Source organism: Monodon monoceros, unplaced genomic scaffold (genome assembly GCF_005190385.1).
Source record: "Monodon monoceros isolate NGI ecotype Baffin Bay Population unplaced genomic scaffold, NGI_Narwhal_1 Super_Scaffold_13, whole genome shotgun sequence".
Lineage (NCBI taxonomy): Eukaryota > Metazoa > Chordata > Mammalia > Artiodactyla > Monodontidae > Monodon > Monodon monoceros.
In genome coordinates, this window is record NW_021703769.1 from 14,257,753 (window position 1) to 14,278,602 (window position 20,850).

At 51.4% G+C, this 20,850-nt stretch overlaps 1 protein-coding gene across 2 annotated transcripts in view; it reads left to right on the plus strand.

Annotated features, from left to right (window-relative positions):
* CDH22 (cadherin 22) overlaps window positions 1-20,850 on the plus strand; it is a 70,944-nt gene that overhangs the window by 11,173 nt on the left and 38,921 nt on the right. For both annotated transcript variants that reach the window (XM_029221279.1, XM_029221277.1), the window contains exon 3: window positions 11,922-12,041. In XM_029221279.1, coding sequence (XP_029077112.1) covers window positions 11,922-12,041 — 120 coding nt within the window. The remainder of the gene's footprint in view (window positions 1-11,921; window positions 12,042-20,850) is intronic.

A 20,850-nucleotide genomic window follows, 5' to 3' on the forward strand; every position in this document is an offset into this window, starting at 1 on the left:
GACGAATCTGCCTTCCCCCACCGTAGGGCCCACAGGTAGTGGAACGACCATCAAGGTCCCACCTAGCCGAGGGCTCATGGTAGAAGCTGGAGTCGTGGCGTGAGGGGCAAGCCAGTAGCTGCCACCTTCCCCACCGCGTTAGGCTAAGTCACCTGCAAGCCAGACCGGACAGGGAGCAGTGGCCCTAGGTCCTAGAACACGTGCTGTCGCTGACATACTGTGGCCAAGGGCTTGGCACTGCCTCTCACTTGGCCTTCCAGCTCTGCAGCTACATGTCAGAGGCTGGGGGAATTTGGGTTTTGGGGGAAGAGTGCAGTCAGCCCTGGCTTCCCCAGATTGGACCAAATCTGGCAGATTGGTGGGTAGTGAGTGGGCAGCCGGTGACGGAAGAGAAGGGAGTGGACCGGAGAAAATGGTGAGCATGAAGGAATGGTGGGAGAACAGGGAATGGCGAGGGTGTGAATGTGGATGTGGGCTGGCATTCACACACGCACGGTGCACGCGTGCCTGCTGCGCATGTGCATCTCACACGTGCACAGGTGTGCCCCTGCACGGCCATAGCCTGTGCATGTGACAGGCTATGTGTCTGTTGAATGGATTCATTCATTCATTGAACAAATATGCATAGGCACTGGGGACACAGCGAGGAGAAGGTAGACCAGCCTCCCTGCTCTCTCACAGAGCGGACATTCTGGCCGAGGAAGACAGGCAGGAAACAAGTTAACAGATCATGGGTCTGGGAAGATGACACTGAAGCAAAGACTTGAAAGAAGTGACGGCATGGGCCCTAGGGAACAGCATTCCAGGCAGTGGGAACAGTACATGCAAAGGTCCCAAGGTTGAATTCCCTCTGAGGGGAAGCAGAAAAGCGACCAGATCACGCAGCCACATGGTCATAGTCAGGGTTTTGCCTTTTAGGCTCAGCAAGCTGGGAAGTCAGTGGAGGGGCTTGTTCAGAAGAGTGACATGATGTGACTTAATTTTAACAGGATCCTGTGGCTGTTCCATGAAGATTAGATGGGAAGGTGGGGTAAGGGCAGAAGCAGATTGCCCATTGAGAAGGATATTGCAGTTACCTAGGCAGGAAATGATGGTGGCTTGGAACGAGGTGGTACCAGTAAGGGTATTGAAAAGAGGTCAACTTCTGGATATATTTCAAAAGTAGAGCTGAAAGCATTTGCTAATAGATTGGATGTGGGGCGTGAGAGAAAGAAAATTCAAGGATGACTATCGAGATTTTGACCTGGGCAATTAAATAGATGGAATCTCCACTTACTGAGATGGAAGAAACAGTGGGAGGAACAGATTTTGGGGGGATGGAGGGAAATCAGGAGTTTGGTTTCAGACTTGCTAAGTTGGAAGTATTTATTAGAAAGCCAAGGAAAGATCTTGGAAAAGGCAGTTCAGTATACAGGTTCAGCAGCAAGGTCTGAGCTAGAGAGATAAATTTGGAGGTTGTCCATGGCAAAGGCCCAGGGAGCACTTAGAACTCAATTTTGCAAGTGGGGAAATGAGGCTCAGAGCAGGAGTCCAAGGTCACACAGCAAGTGAGAAGTAGCTTAAAGCCCTGACTTCCCAGGTCCAGCAGCCCTCACTCCTGGACTCAAACTCTGGCCGCAGGAGACATGGCCCTCTCTCTCTTCACCCAAAACTGAACTGCATGTTTCTGCATGGAAAAGGTTAGAAAGATGACGAGAGAGATAAGGCTGGAGAAGGAAGCTGGAATCATATGCGAAGGACTTGAGGGAAGCACATAGCCTGGGAAAGGCTTAAGCAAGGAAGTAACATGGGCAAACTTGCATTTTAGAAATTCCCCTCTGCTGTGGGGTGGAGAGTGGATGGGGATGAGGGATCCAGAAGGAGGTGCAGCCCCATATGCGCCAGGTTGGCTTGCCCATCACCACTTCACTCACTTCAACTCCGAGTGGTGGCAGGACTGATGTCAACATCCCCATTGAACAGATGGGAACACCAAGGCTCAGAGAGAGGAGAAAATGTACCCACAGTCACATAGCAAGTCAATGACTGAGCAAGTTGGGCTTGGCTCCCAGGCTGTTGGAGCAGCAAGGTTCCTATGTCACTCGTGGGGAAAGTGAGACCGAGAAAAGGGCAAGGACTCATTCAAGGTCACCCAGAGAGTGGGAGGCAGCACCAGCCCCCAGCTTCATGAGCACGGCCCTAAGGAACCCCAGCCCTGCCTCACCTTCCTCTCCCGGTCCACTGACTCTGACATTCCGCTCAGGAAAAAGTGGGGACTTAACTAGGACAAGCCAGGGGAACCCAGGAGGGGGAAAGAGGAAGCAGAAATTAAATTAGTTTGTTTCATTTGAGCAACTTTTTGAAGGGGAGGCAAATCCGACACCGGGGTGCTTACAGAGACTCCAGGCGGCTTTGAAAATCAGTCACAATTACTGAGCCTCCTGATCTGGGCTAAGCGGGGCGGGGCCGACAAGCAGCACCAGGGTCTGGGCGGCTTCCGAGATCAGAAGGAGAAGGGACACAGCCTGGAACATGAAAGGCAGCAGCGCTCACCATTTAAACCACGCACAGCTTAAAAGGGAAGGGAGGTGTGCCGGGGGCCTCCAATGAGCCATGCTTCTGAGGAGGGGCACGCCAGCCATGCTGAGCCTAATGCGGTGAAGCGGGTCCTGCATCTGACCGCCAGGAGGCCCGGCTCCCCCGCGTGACCTTGGGAATGTCCCTGCCCCTCTCTGGGCCCCAAATTCCCTTTTGAGCACGGAGGGGGCTCATTCATGCCTAGATGTTTACTGAGTGCCTACTCTGTGCCAGGCACTGTTCCAGGCATTGGGGATTCTTAGAAAGCCTACATCTAGAGCAAGGAGAGAGACAGGAAAGAAAGAAACAAGTCAACATATAAATGCACCCTGTGGTGTAAGTGCTGTGAAGAATAAGGGAATTGGGAGTTATACTGGGGGAGTGCTAGTTTAGAGGGGTCAGGGAAAGCCTTTCTTTTTTATAAGAGAACACTTGAACAAAGAGCTGAAGAAACCAAGGGAATGGACAAAGAAGCTGTGTGAAACAGTGGTTTTCAAAGTTTATTGTGCATCCAAGTTACTTGGAGGACTTGTTAAAACACAGATGGCTCCCCTCTCCTCCCCAGGGTTTCTGATTCAGTAGGTCTGGGCTATTAGAAATGTTTGCTTTTTTTTTTTTTTTTGCGGTACGCGGGCCTCTCACTGTTGTGGCCTCTCCCGTTGCGGAGCACAGGCTCCGGACGCGCAGGCTCAGCGGCCATGGCTCACGGGCCCAGCCGCTCCGCGGCATGTGGGATCTTCCCGGACCGGGGCAGGAACCCGCGTCCCCTGCATCGGCAGGCGGACTCTCGACTGCGCCACCAGGGAAGCCCTAGAAATGTTTGCATTTTCAACAAAGATGCTGTCAAAGGTGATGCTGATGCTACTGGTTCAGGGACCACACTTGGAGAACCACTAAGCTAGAGGAAGAATGTTCCAGGCAGAGGGAACAGCAAGTGTAAAGGTCCTGAGGAATAACGTTTGGTCATGTTTGAGGAATAGCAAGGAAGTCAATGTGGCTGAAGAGAAGAGTAAGTGAGGGGGAGAGGATCCAAGGAGGTCAGAAGAGGTACCGGAAGCTGGACCACATAGGACTTTGTAGCCATTGAAAGCCTTGGTTGTACTGTGAGTGAGATAGGGAGCAGAGGAGTTATATGATCCAATGTAGATTTTTAAAAGATGATTTGCTGGCCGCCATGTTGAAAATAGACTGTAGGGGTCAAGGATAGAAGAGGGAGATCAACGAGGAGACAACTGCAGTCTTGGGGGCAAGAGGTGATGGTGACTTGGATCCTGGATGTATGCTGAAGGTAGAACCGACAGGGTTTGTGAGGGATTGGATGTGGGAAGTGAGAGAGAGAGAAGACAAGGATGATGCTGAAGTTTTTGACCTGAGCAACTAGATGGATGGAGCTGCTATTGCTGAGATGGGGAATGATCCAGGAAGAGCGAGTTTGCAGCACAAAATTAAGAATTCATTATTGGACACGTTAAGATTGAGATGTCTACTGGAAATCCACGTGGAGTTCTCAAGGGGACAGTTGGATCTCTGAGTCTGGAGGTCAGGAGCAAGTTCAGGGCTGGAGTTACAACTCTGGAAGTCATCAGCAGAGAGAGAGAATTTAAAGTTTGAGACTGGGTGAAATCAACAAGGGAGCGAGTTTTGGTAGAGAAGAGTTAGACTAGATAATCTCTTGATGTTGGGGGGCTAGACCCCTTCCCTAGGCTGTCACAACCCGACCAGTTGACCACAAGAGAATTTCACAGAGCTCCTGTGCCCGGTTCAACTCCACCTACTTATTAATGCCAACTATGTATAAGACAAAATACTTGGCACTGTTGAGGATACAAAAATGAGAAGTTCAATCCAGCACACATCTGTTAGCCACTGCTTTATTCTGGGCACTGCAGGGGATATAAAGATAAGTAATTGAATTAAATCCACAAATGTTTATTAGCACCCATTATATTACAAGGCCTCCAGTGTACTTGGCTCTGGAGGGGTTGCAAAGATGAATCACCCAACTAAGCAAACACTTATTAGCACCTACTTTATATATGTATATAGCCCCAAGGGGATAGAAAAATAAGCAGTTGGTTTAATTCAGTAAATACATAATAGTTCCTACTGTGTACATGTCACTTTTTCTTTTTTTTCCTGTACGTGTCACTGCTAGGTATGTGGGGATACAAAGATAAGCAAGATACTGCCACTGACCTCAAAGTGGTAGCAGATCAGTTTCATCTGTGGTGCCAACTCTGATCGACTGGTAGTGACTGTAGGGCTGTGTTGAGGAGTCTGAGGTCTCATTTGGGCTCAGCAGAAAAGAATGCCACAGTCGATTAGTGATGTCTGCTGGGAGCAAAGGAAGGAGAATGTGGTGAAGGAGAACGTGTATGTGGTGGTACATATACCGTAGGATGGGCATTACTGGACCATGGGATTGGGGCTCAACAGACTGTCGAAACGGGCAGGGGCCCTGCCACAGCTGCTTTCCCATGGATTCCAATCCCTTCTGTGAGCAGCATCTTTAATAGATGGAAAAAAGACTTTCGTAGTACAGTCTGCACTTCTTGGGACATTCACTAAATAATAGCTATCGGCCAACACTGCTTTCACAAAGCTATTTCCGTTTATTCTCACAGTCCTGTGGAATAAGCAGGGCAGGTATTTCTATCCTCATTTTACCAATGAGGAGATAAATGCAGAGAGAGATAAAGTAACTTGCCTGAGGTTCCATACTAAGAGCTGGAGCCGGAACCAGACCCAGAACCTGGAATCAGAACCTAAACTACTTGGCTCTGTGTACATGGGAAACAGTCACAACCATCCCTTTAGTGTGCACAGGACTTTACAGCTTGCAAAACACTTTCACATCCCTAATCTCATTTCATCCTCCCAGGAACTCTCTTGGGTTAAGTGTTGATACCCCCATTTTACAGATGAGGAAACTGAGGCTCAAGAGAGGAGGGGAAATAAAATCGGGAGGGCACACTATCTGATTCCCAGGTCCCATGCTTGGGAGGATGGCGACAGAGAGGAAAGGAGGAAGGCAGGAGGCAGTGTGCTCCCCAGGGGCCTCATTCAGGGAGGGCAGTGGCTGGCTGGGAGCTTCCGATTGTCCTATCTGCAGCTGGAGAGAGTGTGGCTCAACAGCCCTCAGGCCCAAGCCAGGAATCATTCGCTGGCCTCTGCAGAGACAACTTCTAAAGATGTTTTTAATTAAAGTCCAGGAAGATCTATATGTGCAATATCTCCTTGCCTAGCAACGGCGCTGGCTCTCACCACCCAGGATGGGGAGAAGTGGCACAGGAGGTTTCTGGTGGAGAGAGGTGTCAGAGAAGAACAGAGGCCCTGGCCCTCAGGAGTCGGCCCCATATCTTTCTTTGTCTTTTCCATCAACAAATCACTCAGCGAACACGAGCACCCTCGCTATGCTAGGCCCTGTGCCTGCGTGGCAGTGGGCACAAAGGTGACAAATCTACCGTCCTGCCCTCAAGGGTCTAGCACATAGTAGGTGCTCCGTAGATATTGGGTGACTGAATGGAACTGAATTATAAGCCAAAACTGTTTGCTTTCTGCAACTGGCAGAGGGATGCTACTGCAGAAACTTAGAATGTTGCTGTCCCGAACAAACATGGTGACCGGACTACTCCACAGAGGGTCCCGTTTAAATGTGGAGAGGATAGAAGAGCCTATGGGACTCAGGGATAGTAGGGGAGTCCCTTCTCTCAGGGGGACAGATGAGATCCACACACACACTCAAGTGTTGCCTGCCTGGGTGAGTCCGTGGCTACCTCTTTCTGTCCCACTCTCTCTCTCTCTCTTTGTCTCTCTCTATATCTCTGCCTCTCTTACCCTCATCTCTCTGTCTCTATCCTAATTTCTCCCTATGTGTCTGGGTACCTCTGTTTTTCTCACTTTCTCTCTGTCCGTCTCTCTGCATCTCTGTCCCTCTGTCCCTTGTTTCTCTGTCTCTGACCCATTTTCTTGCTCCATCTCTCTATGCCTCCTTCTCTGTCACTTGTCTCTGGACCTGCCTCCTCCCCCTCTATCCTCCGACCTCCCCTTCCTGTGCAGCCACTTTCCTGAATCTCCTGTGTATCATTCGTCTACATTAGGCTGACTTGGGTGGGCAGCCGGAAGTGCGGTTGAGGCCAGTCCAGTAAGCTGGCATTGTAAGTGATGAGCAAAGAGGGAGTTGGGAGGGGCGTGGTGAGGGGGGCAGTTTGAGAAGGGGCTTGTTTCCTGTGTAATCTGAATGTTCCCAGGGACTTGACAAGTGGTTTTTAATTTTTAATAGAAAGCATTCCATACAGTTTCGGCAGCAGCAGGGGGTGGGACTCATGTTTCATAAATGTTTGAGAAGATAATGGGAGCCAAGGGTTTCCCCAGGCCCAGCAGGGAGGCAAGGGGAGGTAGGGAAGAGGCAGGATGATAATAATTACAAACATCTTCATAATCATGACACTTGGTCACCTCAGTTGAGGACCCTGTTCTTTTCCAGAGCGTTTCATCTCCTTCATCTTATTAAGGGGTATCCCTCACCCAGGAGAAAGGAAGGGTAAGGTGTTGTCTCCATTTTACGGAAGGGGAACTGAGGCCCAGTCAGGCCGAGTAGTTTTCCCACCGCCACACAGAGAGCCAAGGAGAGGGCTGGAATGAGAATTTGTCTTCAATCCCTGACATCCACTCCACATGACACCACCTTCTCCCTGAGCAGCTGGAGGTCCTGGGGCCCAATTTTGAGCTTCCGTTGGATTTCACAGACAGCAAGGGTTAAAGGGACAAGAAGGGAAAGAATTCTGGCCTGGGAGCCAGAGCATGGATTCCAGTTCTGGCCCCATGACAAACCGTGTCAGAAAACAGATAAACTAGAAATGAGGAGTGGGCAAGCCCCCTCCTTCCTGATACTGGTACCCACGGGTCTCCTGCACAGGGCCAAGGACACAGACCCAGAGATCTTCTGACCGTACAGAGAGAGGAGAAAGGAATAAACTCTTATTGAGCACCTACTACATGCCTGGCTTCACCAGGCACTTAAATCCATCATCTCTAATTCCCATAGCACCTCTGAGAGGCAGAGTGGGCCCCTCTAAATTACCAGTGAGGAAACAGGTCAAACAGGGGGAAAGACTTGATTGAGGGCACAGAGTGAGGAAGTGGTGGGATTTGAACCCAGGACTCTCTGATGCCAAAGTCCACCCAGTCTCCATGAAGTTGTGAGGGGCATCTCTTTGTAGGAGTGTCCAACTTCTCATGCTGATTTGGTGGCTTGTGTCATCCTTGCTGCTTCCTTCTGGGTGCCGGTCTCAGTACAGGCACAGTGAGTCCAGGAGGGTGACATGCTGGGTACAGTGTTGTGGGTTTGAATCTTTTCCTACCACTTACTAATAACCTAATCTTGGGAAGGTCATTGAGCCTCTCTGTGACTCAGTTTGCTCATCAGTTCAATCAAAGGCTGGGGCATCAGTTCTCAGTCTGGAATGCACTTCAGAATCACTGCAGGAGCTTTTAAAATCCCCTTGCCTGTGCTCCACCCCAAGAGAGCTCTATTAAATTGGTCTGGGATGGGGGCTCAGCATCAGTTTTACTTTAAAGCTCCTAAGAGATTCTAATGTGCAGCCAGGTTGAGAACCACTGGTTTCTGTGCTCTCCAAGGACCAGCCTTTTCATAGCCAACATTCCACATGGAGCCCTGGGCTCTGAGATACTGTTTACCCGAGAATCCTTTGGGCAACCCTTCCTATGCCAGCCTGGAATTAGGCCCTTGATCCTGCGTAGCAGGACTGGGTGGCAGCACCATGGACAGCAAATGGCTCATTCTAGCCAATCCCATCCCTGCTAATGGAAGTCTGGGCTCGAACCAGCTGCCAGAGAGCGAGAATCCTGAGCCCAATTCCTTGCTGTTCCTCTGCTCTTCCCTCGCTCTCCTTTCTTTGACTCTTCTCTCATTTGCCTATCTACTTCTCCTACTGATCCCCTCTCCTACAACCTTATAAGGCAAGGTATATGTGTGTTTTGACATCAGATCGACCTGGGTTTGAATCCTGCCTCTCCTATTTCCTTGCCAGATGAATTTAGCCAGGGGCTTTCCTTGCTGCTGAACAAGGAAATCTATTTGAGTTCTCACAGCGATCCTGAGAGCTTGGTAGTAATATTACCCCCATGTCACAAATGATGAAATTGAGGCAAAAGGGGTTCATTACTAAACATCACTCAGCCTCCGTTTCCTCGTCTGCAAAGTGGAAATCTTAATAGAGCTTACTTCAAGGCTCTATTATATGAATTCAATGAGATACTATACATAAAGGGCTTATTATAGTATGTATCACAAAGAAGTTATTTAATAAACCTAATCGATCATTATCCTTGAATAAGGGCATATAATAATGGGTTTCATTATTAATTTACATTGTCACCCTTCACTGTGTGTGGCAGTTTCCTCATCTGTAAAATGGAATTGATGCAGGATTGCTCTGGAGTCGGCTCGTATCAGCTCCTGAGAGCCAAGTATTGATTTTCAGGAGTTTTATGAACCGCTTGATACCACATTCATAGCATGAAATTGGCCACGGTGAGAGTGTTTACACCGTAGAAATCAGCAAACACTACAAAGCAGGGATTTCCTCCCTACCCCTCCATCCCCCAGAGCCGGTGGTTAAACACGTGCCAGCATGCCCCTGCATCTACATCAGAGAATTGGTGTGAGGACTGAAGGAGAGAATGGCCGTGATGGCGCATTGCGAAATGCAAACTGCTGAACTTAGGGGCACGGCCCAAGGTGGTCCTACAGCAGCCACAAGCCTGGCACCCTTTTGTCTGCGGATTCTGGGGAGCTGCTGACTTGTGAAGAAGGTGGGAGGGCGTGTGGGGCCTTGGGGAATCAGTGGTGAATCACTGACCCTTTGCCATCCCCATGTGTCGGCATTAACTGTGATGGCTGCAATAAGGAATCCCAGATCGGGGAAATGATTCCATCATCCCCGCGGGAGTCCCAGGGATGCAGCCAGGGATAGAGAGAGAGAGAGCGCTCATCCTTGTCCCTGGGGAGTCACTCAGCCCGGCCCTGTGCCTTGCCCAGGGGGAGAGGGGGAGAGGGGGAGAGGAGAGTGACAGGGAGACCCTCTCGCATAACTGTTACAACAGCTACTAGTTACTGAGCACCCACCGTGAGCCTGATGCTTTATGTATCGTCTCTCATTTCAGTGCGTCTGTGAGGGAGGCTTGATTGAGCCGTTGTATACAGGCATGCAGCGTCCGCTGAGAGGACAGCAACCTGCGTTTAGTGAGTTCTTAGCGTGGGATGGGCACTGTCCTCGGTGCTGAATACAGAAGCCTATTTGGATTCTGAAACCAATCCCAGGAGTTTGGTGGTACTCTCACCCTCATTTCACAAATGAGGAAATTGAGGCAAAAATGGGGCTCATGACAGGCCCAAGGCCAAACTTCTAATAAGCGGCAGAGTCACTGATTGTGATTCAGTACACCAGGCCACCATCCAGAGTCACTGTGTGTGTGTGTGTGTGTGCTGACTCTGGCTCCCAGAGGACTTTGGCCTTAGAGAGTCCTGGGTTCAAATCCCACCACTTCCTCAGCCTTTGCCCTCAGTCGAGTCTTTTCCCCTGTTTGACCTCTTTCCTCACCTGTAATTTAGAGGGGCCCACTCTGCCTCTCAGAGATGCTATGAGAATTAGAGGTGATGGATTTAAGTGGCTGGTGAAGCTAGGCATGTAGTGAGTGCTCAATAGGGTTTATTTCTTTCTCCTCTCTCTGTTTAAGAGGAGGCGCCTAGGATCATGCCCTTGCCCTGAATAGGAGACCCCTGAGTACCAAGCATCAAGAAGGAGGGGGCTTGCCCAAACCTCCTCCCCAGCTTCTGCAGGCAACTCTGACATGGTTGATAGGGAGCCGGAGCCTCAAAAGAGAGAGGCGCATTGCAGGGCCGGTTTAGGAGGCTGGGGCGGGGGGACACGGAGAGGGAAATGAGAAATGCAAAAGAGTGAAAAATAAATACATGTGTCTGTCTGGAGTGATCGAGGGCTGGAGGTGGGAGAGGCGGGTGGCCGGCTGGGCTTAGCAGAATTGCTGCAGTAGCGCTTGCAGAGCCTCACTCATTAGCCAGGCAGTGAACTGGCGTCACCCCCCAGCATGCCGCCCCGCTGGCCCAGAGAGCCCAACCCACCAGGAGGGCCCTACCCAGAACCTCAGGAGGCCTGGGCCCCAGCCCCTCACCATCAGGGCACCCAGAAGAGGGCATCTCCTTGAGGTGAGGTCTGAGTCTCATCCCCCCTGGGTCCTATCCTGAGCCCCCGAGACTCCCTCTTGGGTCTTGCATCTCACACCCTCCTATCTGGAAAGGTTTGGATGGACCACACAGCTTTGCCCATCCTTCCATTCACCCCCTCCCCCACCCCTTCCATCACCCCCACCCTGTCCAGCCTCACATCCCAAGCCCTGCTTTTGTCAAATTGAACATGATGTCAAATTAGAGCCATCTCTGGGACAGGCCGAGAGGAGCTCCCAGTTTAATGAGGCAGCGTCGAAAATCAATAACTTAATTGCCGCTGTTTGATGGACTTTTATCCAATTTATACTCTCCCCAGCAGCCTACGTGCAGAGCATGAGGAGAAGTGTGTGTGTCGGGGGCGGGAACTGTCTGGGCACCCGGGAGGAGGGGCGAGGAGGGCACCAGGACCCACAGCCAGCTACTTCCAAAGGGAAAGCTGGCCGCTGCTCTTCTGCCTGGGGCCCAAGAGACACTGACCCTGAGCCCCAGTGAACTTGGTTGTCCTTCTGGGATGCCCGCACATCCCCATGGCGGGATGGCGGGGGTGGGGGGATTAGGATGTGGGAGGAAGGAGGCAGAATTCCCTTGAGAAATCAGGAGGGGCTGGGATGGGTAGAAGGACCCCTGCTTTGGGAGTAAAGTGCCTGGTTTCCAGTGTTAGCTGTAACTCTGTGATGACCTTAATTGGTGAAAATAACCATTTCCACCACCCACTGAGATACTGCTCTGAGTTCTGCACTGGGAGATTAAAATGTGTTCCCTCATGAACCAAGGACTAGGACTGTCCCCATTTTGCTGGTGAGGAAACTGAGATGAAGAGAGGCTGTCTTCCCCTGCCAGAGTTTTACAGCTGGGAACCACCGAAGGGAGATTTGAATCCAGATCTGACTGCATGGTCATGCTTGTGCCACCGGGAAGGCCCCAGGTCTGGAAGCGGGTTGGGGCTTAATGTGAGGATGAGGACTGTGAGGGGATTGGCTTCAATGACCTCCGGCCTAGGTCTCCTTTCCCAGCTCCTCTGGGAGTGGGGAGCGATGGGGAGGACGAGCACAGCGGCCCCAGCTGACCCCTGTCTCGCTTGGTCCCCTGGGCCCAGGCACGTCGGTGATGCAGGTGATGGCCTCGGATGCGGATGACCCCACGTACGGCAGCAGCGCTCGACTGGTGTACAGCGTGCTGGATGGCGAGCGCCACTTCACCGTGGACCCCAAGACCGGTGAGGGGCGGGGCCAGGCCAAAGGGGCGGAGCCGGGGCGGAACCAGAGGCGTGGCGTAAGGGGCGGGGCCGGAGGGGGCGGGCGGAAGTCTCTCAGCGTTCCCACCAACAGTGCTGAGGTTAGGACAGAGGACACCGAGGCATCTTTCTGGCTCCAGGAGACCCCAGGGTCGCGGAGAGGGAGGGCGACCAGGCAGGAAGAGAGAAGGACCGAGAAGCAGAAAAAAAAATAGAGTGGGGGGCGCATGCAAGACTGGTGAGGAAACCAAAAGGCAGGAGGCTATCACTATGGGCACCCTGAAAGGACTTCAGAGGTCGGAACTCAGTGGCCCCTCTTGCCGTTGGAGCTAAACTGAGGCAGGCGTGTCCGCAGCCCAGACGGGGTCGGTCATGGTCATAAGTGTCGCTGGGGGCCGGGGGTAAGGGGGGGACGGCCGTCGGCCGGTGAAGGCACCTTTTCGGCAGTTGTGAAAGCTGTTCAGGTGGTAGTTGTTAAGGATCTGATGGGAAGACCGAGGCCGAGACCGTTAGGGAAGGATGGCTTCTTGACTTCCTTGCCCTCCCCCCCATCACCAAGCAATGGTGCAGCACTCCCACGCACCGTCCCCCACGTCACTCACTCTGAGGCTAGAACCTGAGTACATCTCTGAGGGGCCTCGTGAGAGTGGCAGGGAGAACAGAGGCAGGAGGCTGAGGCTCAGAGGGATGAAGTGGTTCACTCAAGGTCCCACAGCTGGGAGCGGCTGCCGGTGACAAGGGCAGTGCTTTCACTGTCCCAGGGACTGGAGAAGGCAGGGGATGAGACGTCAGACACCACGGAATGTTCGTCAAATGCTTTCATGGGGCTCACAGTTCAGTGGGGGCAGGGTGACAGGCATCCGTGTGGGCAATTAGGATGCAAGTTTCTTGGAGGCGGGAGCAGCAATCTCCAAAGGATGAGAAAATGTTGGCCAGACCGAGATTCAGAGAAGGGCATTCCAGGCAGAGGGCATGGTGTACGCAAAACTGGGAGGAGGAGAACAGCCTGAGGCATGAGGGGAATTGTAAGCAACTCAGGACTGGAGAAGAGGCTTGTTGAGGGGTAATGCAGAGAGGCTGGCAGGGGCCTGACTGCCCCGTGTAAGGCGGGCTGAAGCACTTGGATTTTATTCTCAGGGTGGTGGGGTGGGAGGGTGTTTGATGGATTTAGGTTTGGGGTTTTTGTGTGTGTTTGTTTTGTTTAGGCGGAGAGGTTGAGGATTCCAGTCTATAATTGCATTCTCTTACACATAATATCCGCATTGTTTTTTTCTCCTTATGAAACCAATACGTTTTAGAAAACATTCAAACAGTAAAGAAATGTTTTTTAAAAGAGACAAAGGAAGGAAGGAAGAAAGGGCTTCCCACCCTCATCCCCAGTAATTGCAACCCCAAAGGTAGCCACTTGGTATATATATCCTATGAGACCTTGAACTCATTCACTTGAAAAGTATTGAGGTTTTTTTTTTTTTTTAAATAGATAATACATTTCAAGGTTCAAAATTCAAAAAGTCCAAATTTGTATTTAGTGGAAATTCTTCACCCCCTCTAGTCCCCCAGCCACCCAGTCTGTATCCCCAAGGCAACCAATGTAATTTTCTTGTGTATCTTTCCAGAGCTATTCTATGCATGCACAAGAAAATAGGTACATGTATTTGGTGTTTTTTTTTTACACAAATGGTAGCTATAAACACACACTTGCCTTTTTCGCTTAACAATACATCTTGCGGATTATTCCATATTGGTACATAAAGAGCTTCATCATTCTTTTATTTAACAGCTGTTGTGGATACACTGAAATTTATTTCACCAGTCCCCTATTGATGGACACTTACGCTGTTTCCAATCTTTTTCTACGACGAGCAGTGTTACAGTGCATAACCTCATACATAGATCATTTTGTGCTTGTGTGAATGTATCTGCAGGATAATTTTCAGGAAGTGGAAGAGCTGGGTCAAAGAGCATAGTGCGTTTGGAATCTGTATAGATGATGAGGAAATGTACCAGATTACACTCCTGAAGACCCGAGTACGAGAGAGCCTGTTTCTCTTCCCCCTCACCAACACTGTGGATTCATTGATGACTTTTAAGCAGGGAAGTGACATGCTCAGGTTTTCATTTTAACAAGATCCCTGGGGCTGCCACTGTATAGCATGGCTCAGAGGCAGGAACTGAATTCAGGGAGACCCAGGAGCCTGGAGTGCCCAGCAGAGAGCCCCGAAAGACAAAAGCCAAAGCCTGCGCCCTTTCTCAGCACCCACCCAGACTCCTTAACCTGCTTCATCTAGTTAGGGAGCCAGAGATGATACGGGATTGGTAGAGAGGGTTAGTTGAGATACTGAGGAGGGAGAATGAGGGATGACAGTGAGATTCTGCAAAGGGCAAACCTTGGAGGCCTGGATGCATGTACGGGACTATATTCAGGGAGGAATCTGGGGGTTCCTAACTTTGGAACCTAGGATGGGAAGGGGCACCACCTACAGAAACAGAAGGAGGAACGTAGATTAAGAAAACTGTCTAGGGACAGAGGAATTACTGAATGTGTTCCAGGATCTGATATAGAGCTAATTAATTCAATTTTAACTATACTGGCTTTAAGATGAGAGAAGAGGAGGAAAGAAACATCTAGGATGGGCCGTCTGAAATATGGCCCTAAAGCTCCAGGAATGGTTGAGCCTCTTTAAGCTTTGGTTTCCCCATGTACACAACAGAGGTAATAATACTCATCTCACATGATTGTTGTGAGGATCCAATGGGAGAGTTCATTCATTCATTCAGCAACTCTTTATTGAGTCCTGTACGTGCCCAGCTCTGCTCTAGGCTCTAGGAAGGCAGCAGCAGGGAAACCCAACACCCTACCCTCATGGAGCTTTTATTTAAGTAGGAAATACAGAAAATAAGCACATAAACATACAACATAATGTGGAGTAGCAATGAGTGCTAGGAAAACACATAAACAGGGTAAGAGAGTAGACTTAGAAGAAGAAATCAGGACAGGCCTTTCTGGGGAGGTGATGTTGGGACTGAGTCCTGAATGAAGTGAGGGTGTGAGCCACTTCGTATCTAGGAGAGATACTGACATGCTCAGTGCAATACGTGGTACATAAACGTAAACCAGGGGGATGATGGGGATGATGGTGAAGCCTTCGTCCATTCAACCTGAGGAGGTGAAGTCCTTAGAGTTGATCAGCTTTAAGGTGGGGAGGAAAAGACAGAACACAGAAATAAGGGAAGGGCCAGGACTGAGTCTGGGAGGTGGCAGGGGTGGGCAGATGAAGCATCAGACTCCAGAGTGAGGAGGATGGCCAGGTTCTAAGAAAGAACATCCCCCACTGCAGAGAGTCAGGAGGAGGGTGGCAGGTGGGAGGCCGTGGAGCCTGGGAGGGCAGAAACAGTTCTCAAGAAGCCAGAAAGTGGGCACCAGGCAAGGTAAGTGAAGAAACACAAACAGGGTCCTTGTTTCTAGGGTCCTTCAACTTTCTCTGTTTGGAAGGGTCTTTGTAGACATTGCCCAGGAAGGACCCGATTTTTCCTCCCCTTTCCTTCGGCCCCATGGTAGGAGCCACCCTGGTGCCATTTCCAGCCCCAGCTCCATTTCCCCAGCCAGGAATATTCCGCTCATGCGGGTCTATATTTAGCGGCTGCTGCGAGGTACAGTCTGTTCTCGCTGTGCAGATAGCAGGGGGCAGAGCCGGAACAGGGCCTGTGAGGAAGGTGTGAGGGAGGGGAGAAGGCGGGGCGCCACGAGGCTCGTGCCAGAGGAGGAATTAACTTGTGTGTTTTAAAGGCCAGGCCTGCCCGTAGACCCCCAACAGGGAAAACAGGGATGGCATTTGCGGGCTGATGAGGCGTCGCTTGGGCTCCAGGGCCCCTTCTGCAGCATTTGGAGGGGACGGCGGGGGCGGGGAGAACAACAGCTGGAACTGGGGCAACTGCTGAGGACGAGGCTGTGGGTTGCCGGGGCCGGGTTCTCATTACCAGCCCCCGCTCACCACCACCCCAGCAAGAATAGAAAGCCTCTCTCTCTCAGAGACTCCAAGATATCTGCTGACAATTCTCAATTGAGCCAGAGATGTTTGCTTTTCCTGGGAGGGAATGAAACTAACCTTTGTAAGTACCGGATCCTGATCAGGGTGATGTACTAGATCTGGTTTCTGCCTTCACGGTGCTTTTGTTCCAACAGAGAAGCCAAATACAAAGAGACAACTACACCCAGGCTGCGAGAGGCGGGCAGAGGGTCTATGGTTGTAGGTCAGTAAGTCAAAATGTTTATCGAACACCTACTATATGCCGGACCCTATAGATAAGATGATGGATGGACAAGACCAGCATGAATCTCGGCCCTTGTGGAACTGATTTATGAGGTCCTCAACCCAGGACTTGAGGAGGGGGAGTCATCAAGGCATCTCCAAAATGTGGGACCTGCTGCTGGAAGCTTTGTCTCATTTAACCCTCTTAACAGCCCTTCCAACTGGGTATCCCCATTTGACAGAATAGGAAACTGAGGCTCGGAGAGAGTTAAGAACTTAACCCGAGGTCAGATAACGTATAAATGGTGGAAAGAAGGCTTGAATCCATACCTGTCTGACTCCAAAGTCCTTCAGAATCCCAAAGTGCCTCTTATCTGACTCTGTGCAGCCCTGGCACATAGTAGGCCCTCAGTAAGGGTCTAATAAATGGGTCAGTGAGTGAATCTTCAGAGCCAGATGGTTTAAGAACAACTTTATCAGCTGATTTGGGAATTTTCCCCCAGGCCCCCCAGGAGGGCACCAGCCTCCAATATGCTTCTCCCAGCATCAGGAGTGGGAAGTGGAACAGAGTAGATAGCAAAATATGCCATCAGTTCCTGCCATCCGTGAACTGCCTCTTGGTAAAGTGACTGTGCTGGGGAGAGGAGGGGTCTATTTCCCTGCCCTTTGAATCTAGGCCACCTTATGACTTGCTTTGGGCCAATAGAATGTAGCAGAAGTGATGTTCTGCAAATTCCCTGATTAGGCCTTAAGAGACCTTGCAGTTTTCACTCTTCTCTCCTGGAACATGGGCCTGAGACTACCATATAGGGAAGCCAGCCCAGCTCAATGGAGGATGAGAGAGGCCTGGCCAATAGCCAGGGTCAACCGCCTGGCAGGTACATGAGGCTATCTTGGACCTTCCAGCCAGATGACCCTGCAGTGAAACGCAGCTGTGTGAGTGAGCCCCAAAGAGGGACGGCCTAGGGAGCTCGATTTCTCTGTTAACCTATCTACCGCTATATGACAAACCGTCCCCAAACACGGTGGCGTAAACAAAACCGATTTATTATGTGTCACAATTCTGTGGGTTGGATGGGCAATTCTTTTGCTGGGGTCACTCCCATGGCAACAGTCAGCCGGCAGGTCAGCTAGGACAGCTGGCATGCCTCGGCCTGCCACATGGCCTTTCATCCTGGCCTTCTTCACAGCACAGTGGTCTCAGGGTTCCAAGAGGACGAGCCCCAGTGCACGAGTGCTGATCAAGCCTCTGCTTTTGTCACACTTGCTAACGTCCCATTAGCCAAAGCAAGTCGCACGCACGGCCAAGGCCAGAGTCAGTGTGGAAGGGGATGACCCAAGGATGTGGATCCCAGCAGGCACACTTCATCAGGAGCTATCACCATAGCAACCTATCACTGGGTGTGACCCCAGGAACAGGGTCCAGAGACAGCGTGGCCTCAGGGTACCAACCTCCTAGTTGCCCAGAGATGGCATCTAATCACACACTGTTTACCTGTTTCCAGGTAAGAAGACTTCAGTGTCCCCAGTTCCCCTGGAGCTGGAAGTGACAGGGCAGCAAGGAGGCCGGCCACATAAGCATGGCTCCTCACCCACAGGGGTACACCTCAGCCAGACCCCTGCTCCGAGCCCCACTCAGAGTGAGGGTCACTGAGCTTCTGGTCCACAAGCTCATAGATGTACAGCGGCCCCGATCCCATCACCAGCGTCCGCATCAGTGAGATCCTAGGTGTAAATGACATGCACAAAGCTTAGCACGTAGTAAGTGTTCAACTGGCCCGCACCCCTCCTGCCTTTCTGCCTGGCTCACACCGGGAGCCCTCTACCACGTCTCTGGCCCAGTGATCACTCCCCCGTCAGTCCATCTGTCTACCCTCTCCTTCCTCCCTCCCACCCTCTTTCTCCACCCCTTGCTGTCCGTCTGCCTCTCTGGTGTCCCTGAGAAGCTCTGTTCCCGCTGCCCTTGCTGTTCTTCGTCTTGCTTTCTCCCCCTCTTTCTCTCTTTCTGTTTCTCTCCAGGTCTCTGTCTCTCTGTGGATCTCTGTCTTACTGCCTCCTCCTGCGTGTGTGTATTTCTCTCTGGCTTTACTGCTCCCCTCTTTCTCTCTTTTTCTGTCTCTGTGGGTCTCCCTTTCCCTCTCCTCCCCTCCTTTCCCTTCCACTTTGCCTCTGAGTGCGTGGCTCTCTGTCTCTTTCCCCTCTAACGCTCACTAGATTGCCTTCTGTCTGTCTGTCTCTTCTCTCTCTCTTCTTCCCTCTCTGCCACCTTCATCCTTCTTCCTCTCCTCTCTTTTCCCTTTCTGCTGTTTCTCTCCTTCCAGCCCCCCAGGGGAGAGGACATGACAGGCCCACATTCCCAGTACAGCCCCTGCTGTCCAGGACTGCAAACACTCAGCTAAGAGACCAGCCAAGGCCTCGGGCCCCATCCTCATCCCTAGAAGGGCATCCCTCTTTCAATCCCAGTGTTGAGGTGCGGCACCAGGGGGAAGGAACAAGGGGCCTGCCGCGTGATTGGAAGCATGTCTTGCCTGATTAGGACTGAGACGAGCACGGGGGCTGTCTCATGAGCTGAGACAGGACCACATAAACAGCATTTCTCTGTCAGAGGCCTGGGCTCTCCCCTTGTACCTGGTGGTGGGCGGGAGGGGGGACACCAGGCAGGCTGGGCAGGGACCCTCCGTCCTTACAGTGGTCCAGCAGAGCAGTCCACAGCATGGATTCTGGCCCCAGAGTGCCTGCTGGAATCCTGACTGTGCGCTTTCTACATGTGTGACCTTGGGCCAGTACTTAACCTCTCTGTGCCTCCACCTCCTTATCTGTAAACTGGGTATAATCAAAGCACCTTCCTCCTAGGGGTGTTGAGAAGATCAAATGAGGCAGTTCACTCAGATGCACGTCAGGGTCAGTTATTGTTGTTATTGTCACATGCAGTCCTCATGAGATGAAACTCTGAGCCAGTGGTTCTCAACCGATTTTGTCCCCAGGGACCATTTGACAGTGTCTGGAACTAGGGTTGGGCAGGGAGGGTGCTGCTGCCAGCATCTAGTGGATGGAATTATCCTGCCCAAAATGTCCATGGTACCAAGTTGGAGAATCTTTTTCTTTAGGGAGGTATTGTGACTGTCCCATTTTACAGATAAGGAAACTGAGGTTCAGAGAGGTGAAGGGGTTTGCTCAAGATCACATGATCAACAAACGGCAGATCTGGGATTTATCCCAAGTTCGTCTGCTTCCAAGTCTCCCCTGCCCTTGGAAAGACCAGTCCCGGCTGAGGAGGGGTCAAGAGAGAGCTTACTGAGGAGTCTTGAAGGCTTCTGATAGAGAGTCTGTATGACCCCTGATTAGACAGACTACACTTTCCATATCTCCATGGGATCCCTCAAAAGCAGGGTCACCCCCTAGGTGCCCACCCCTGGCTCCCCCAGCTACACACACACACACACACACACACACACACACACACACACACACTCACACTCCAGCCTCTCCTCCCATTCCGTTGCCTTTATTGGCATCTAGAGGCTGTCTGGGGACATCAGGAGTGAGAGATTGGGTATTATGGGGCACATCATGGGGCTGCTTGTGTGTGACTCCACCTGGCGCTCAGGCCCTGGGCACCACCTGTCACCACTGGTGCTCGCACGTTGGAGTGGGTCGGGGGGGTGGGGGGTAGGAGGGGGAGGCTCTGAATGGCTCATCCACTTCCCCCTCCCCCCTGGTCTCCCACTGGCAGGGAGACAAGAAGCCCAGCCTTCCCCTGCACAGGATCAATCTTGTGGCCACCCCGACTCCTGCCGCCCCTCCCCCTGCTTCCGTTAACAGCTTGAAGGATTGTCTGATTAGCGATTAGCTGGTACCCGGACAGAGAATCTAGGGCCAGGCCTGAGAGGAAGGGGCTGGGACCCCCAGGGCAGGGAGATGATTTAATCGTGGGGGGTGTGCGGGGGGGAATAAGTGTGCTCAGTAGCTATGCGTGTGCATGTGACCTCATGTGTGTTACATATGTAGTACGTAAGCGTGTGAGACATATCAGTGTTTGTGTGCACGTAAGTGTGACTCCAAGGTGAGTGTGTTTGAGGGTGGGTGTGAGTCCAGTTCATTTTGTTAAACACTCACCGAGCTGCCACTCCGGGCCTGGCTCTGGGCTGAGCGCCACTGACCCAGAGACAAATCAGACACAGGCCAGGCTCATGCAGAGAATTATTGCAGGTTCCCCCTCACATGGGGAAACCGAAGCCCCCAAAGTGGGATCGGTAGCCCAGGGGGTCACACAGTGCCTGGTTCTAGTCCCTACGCCTCTTTTTAGTAAACCAAATAGTCTATATTCTATTGCTTTTGTGTTGCGTGTGTGTGTTTGAGAGTGTGTGTTAGTATGTGCGTATATAAATGTGTGTGTATGTGTATGAGTGTGTGGGAAGGTGTGTTTTAAAGTGTGTATGTGTGAATCTGATAGTTGTGTGTATGTGTATGTGTGAAAGAGTAGTGTGTGTGTGAGTGTGTGTGTAGCATAGAATCTGTGTGCGTTATCTGTGAGCACATCT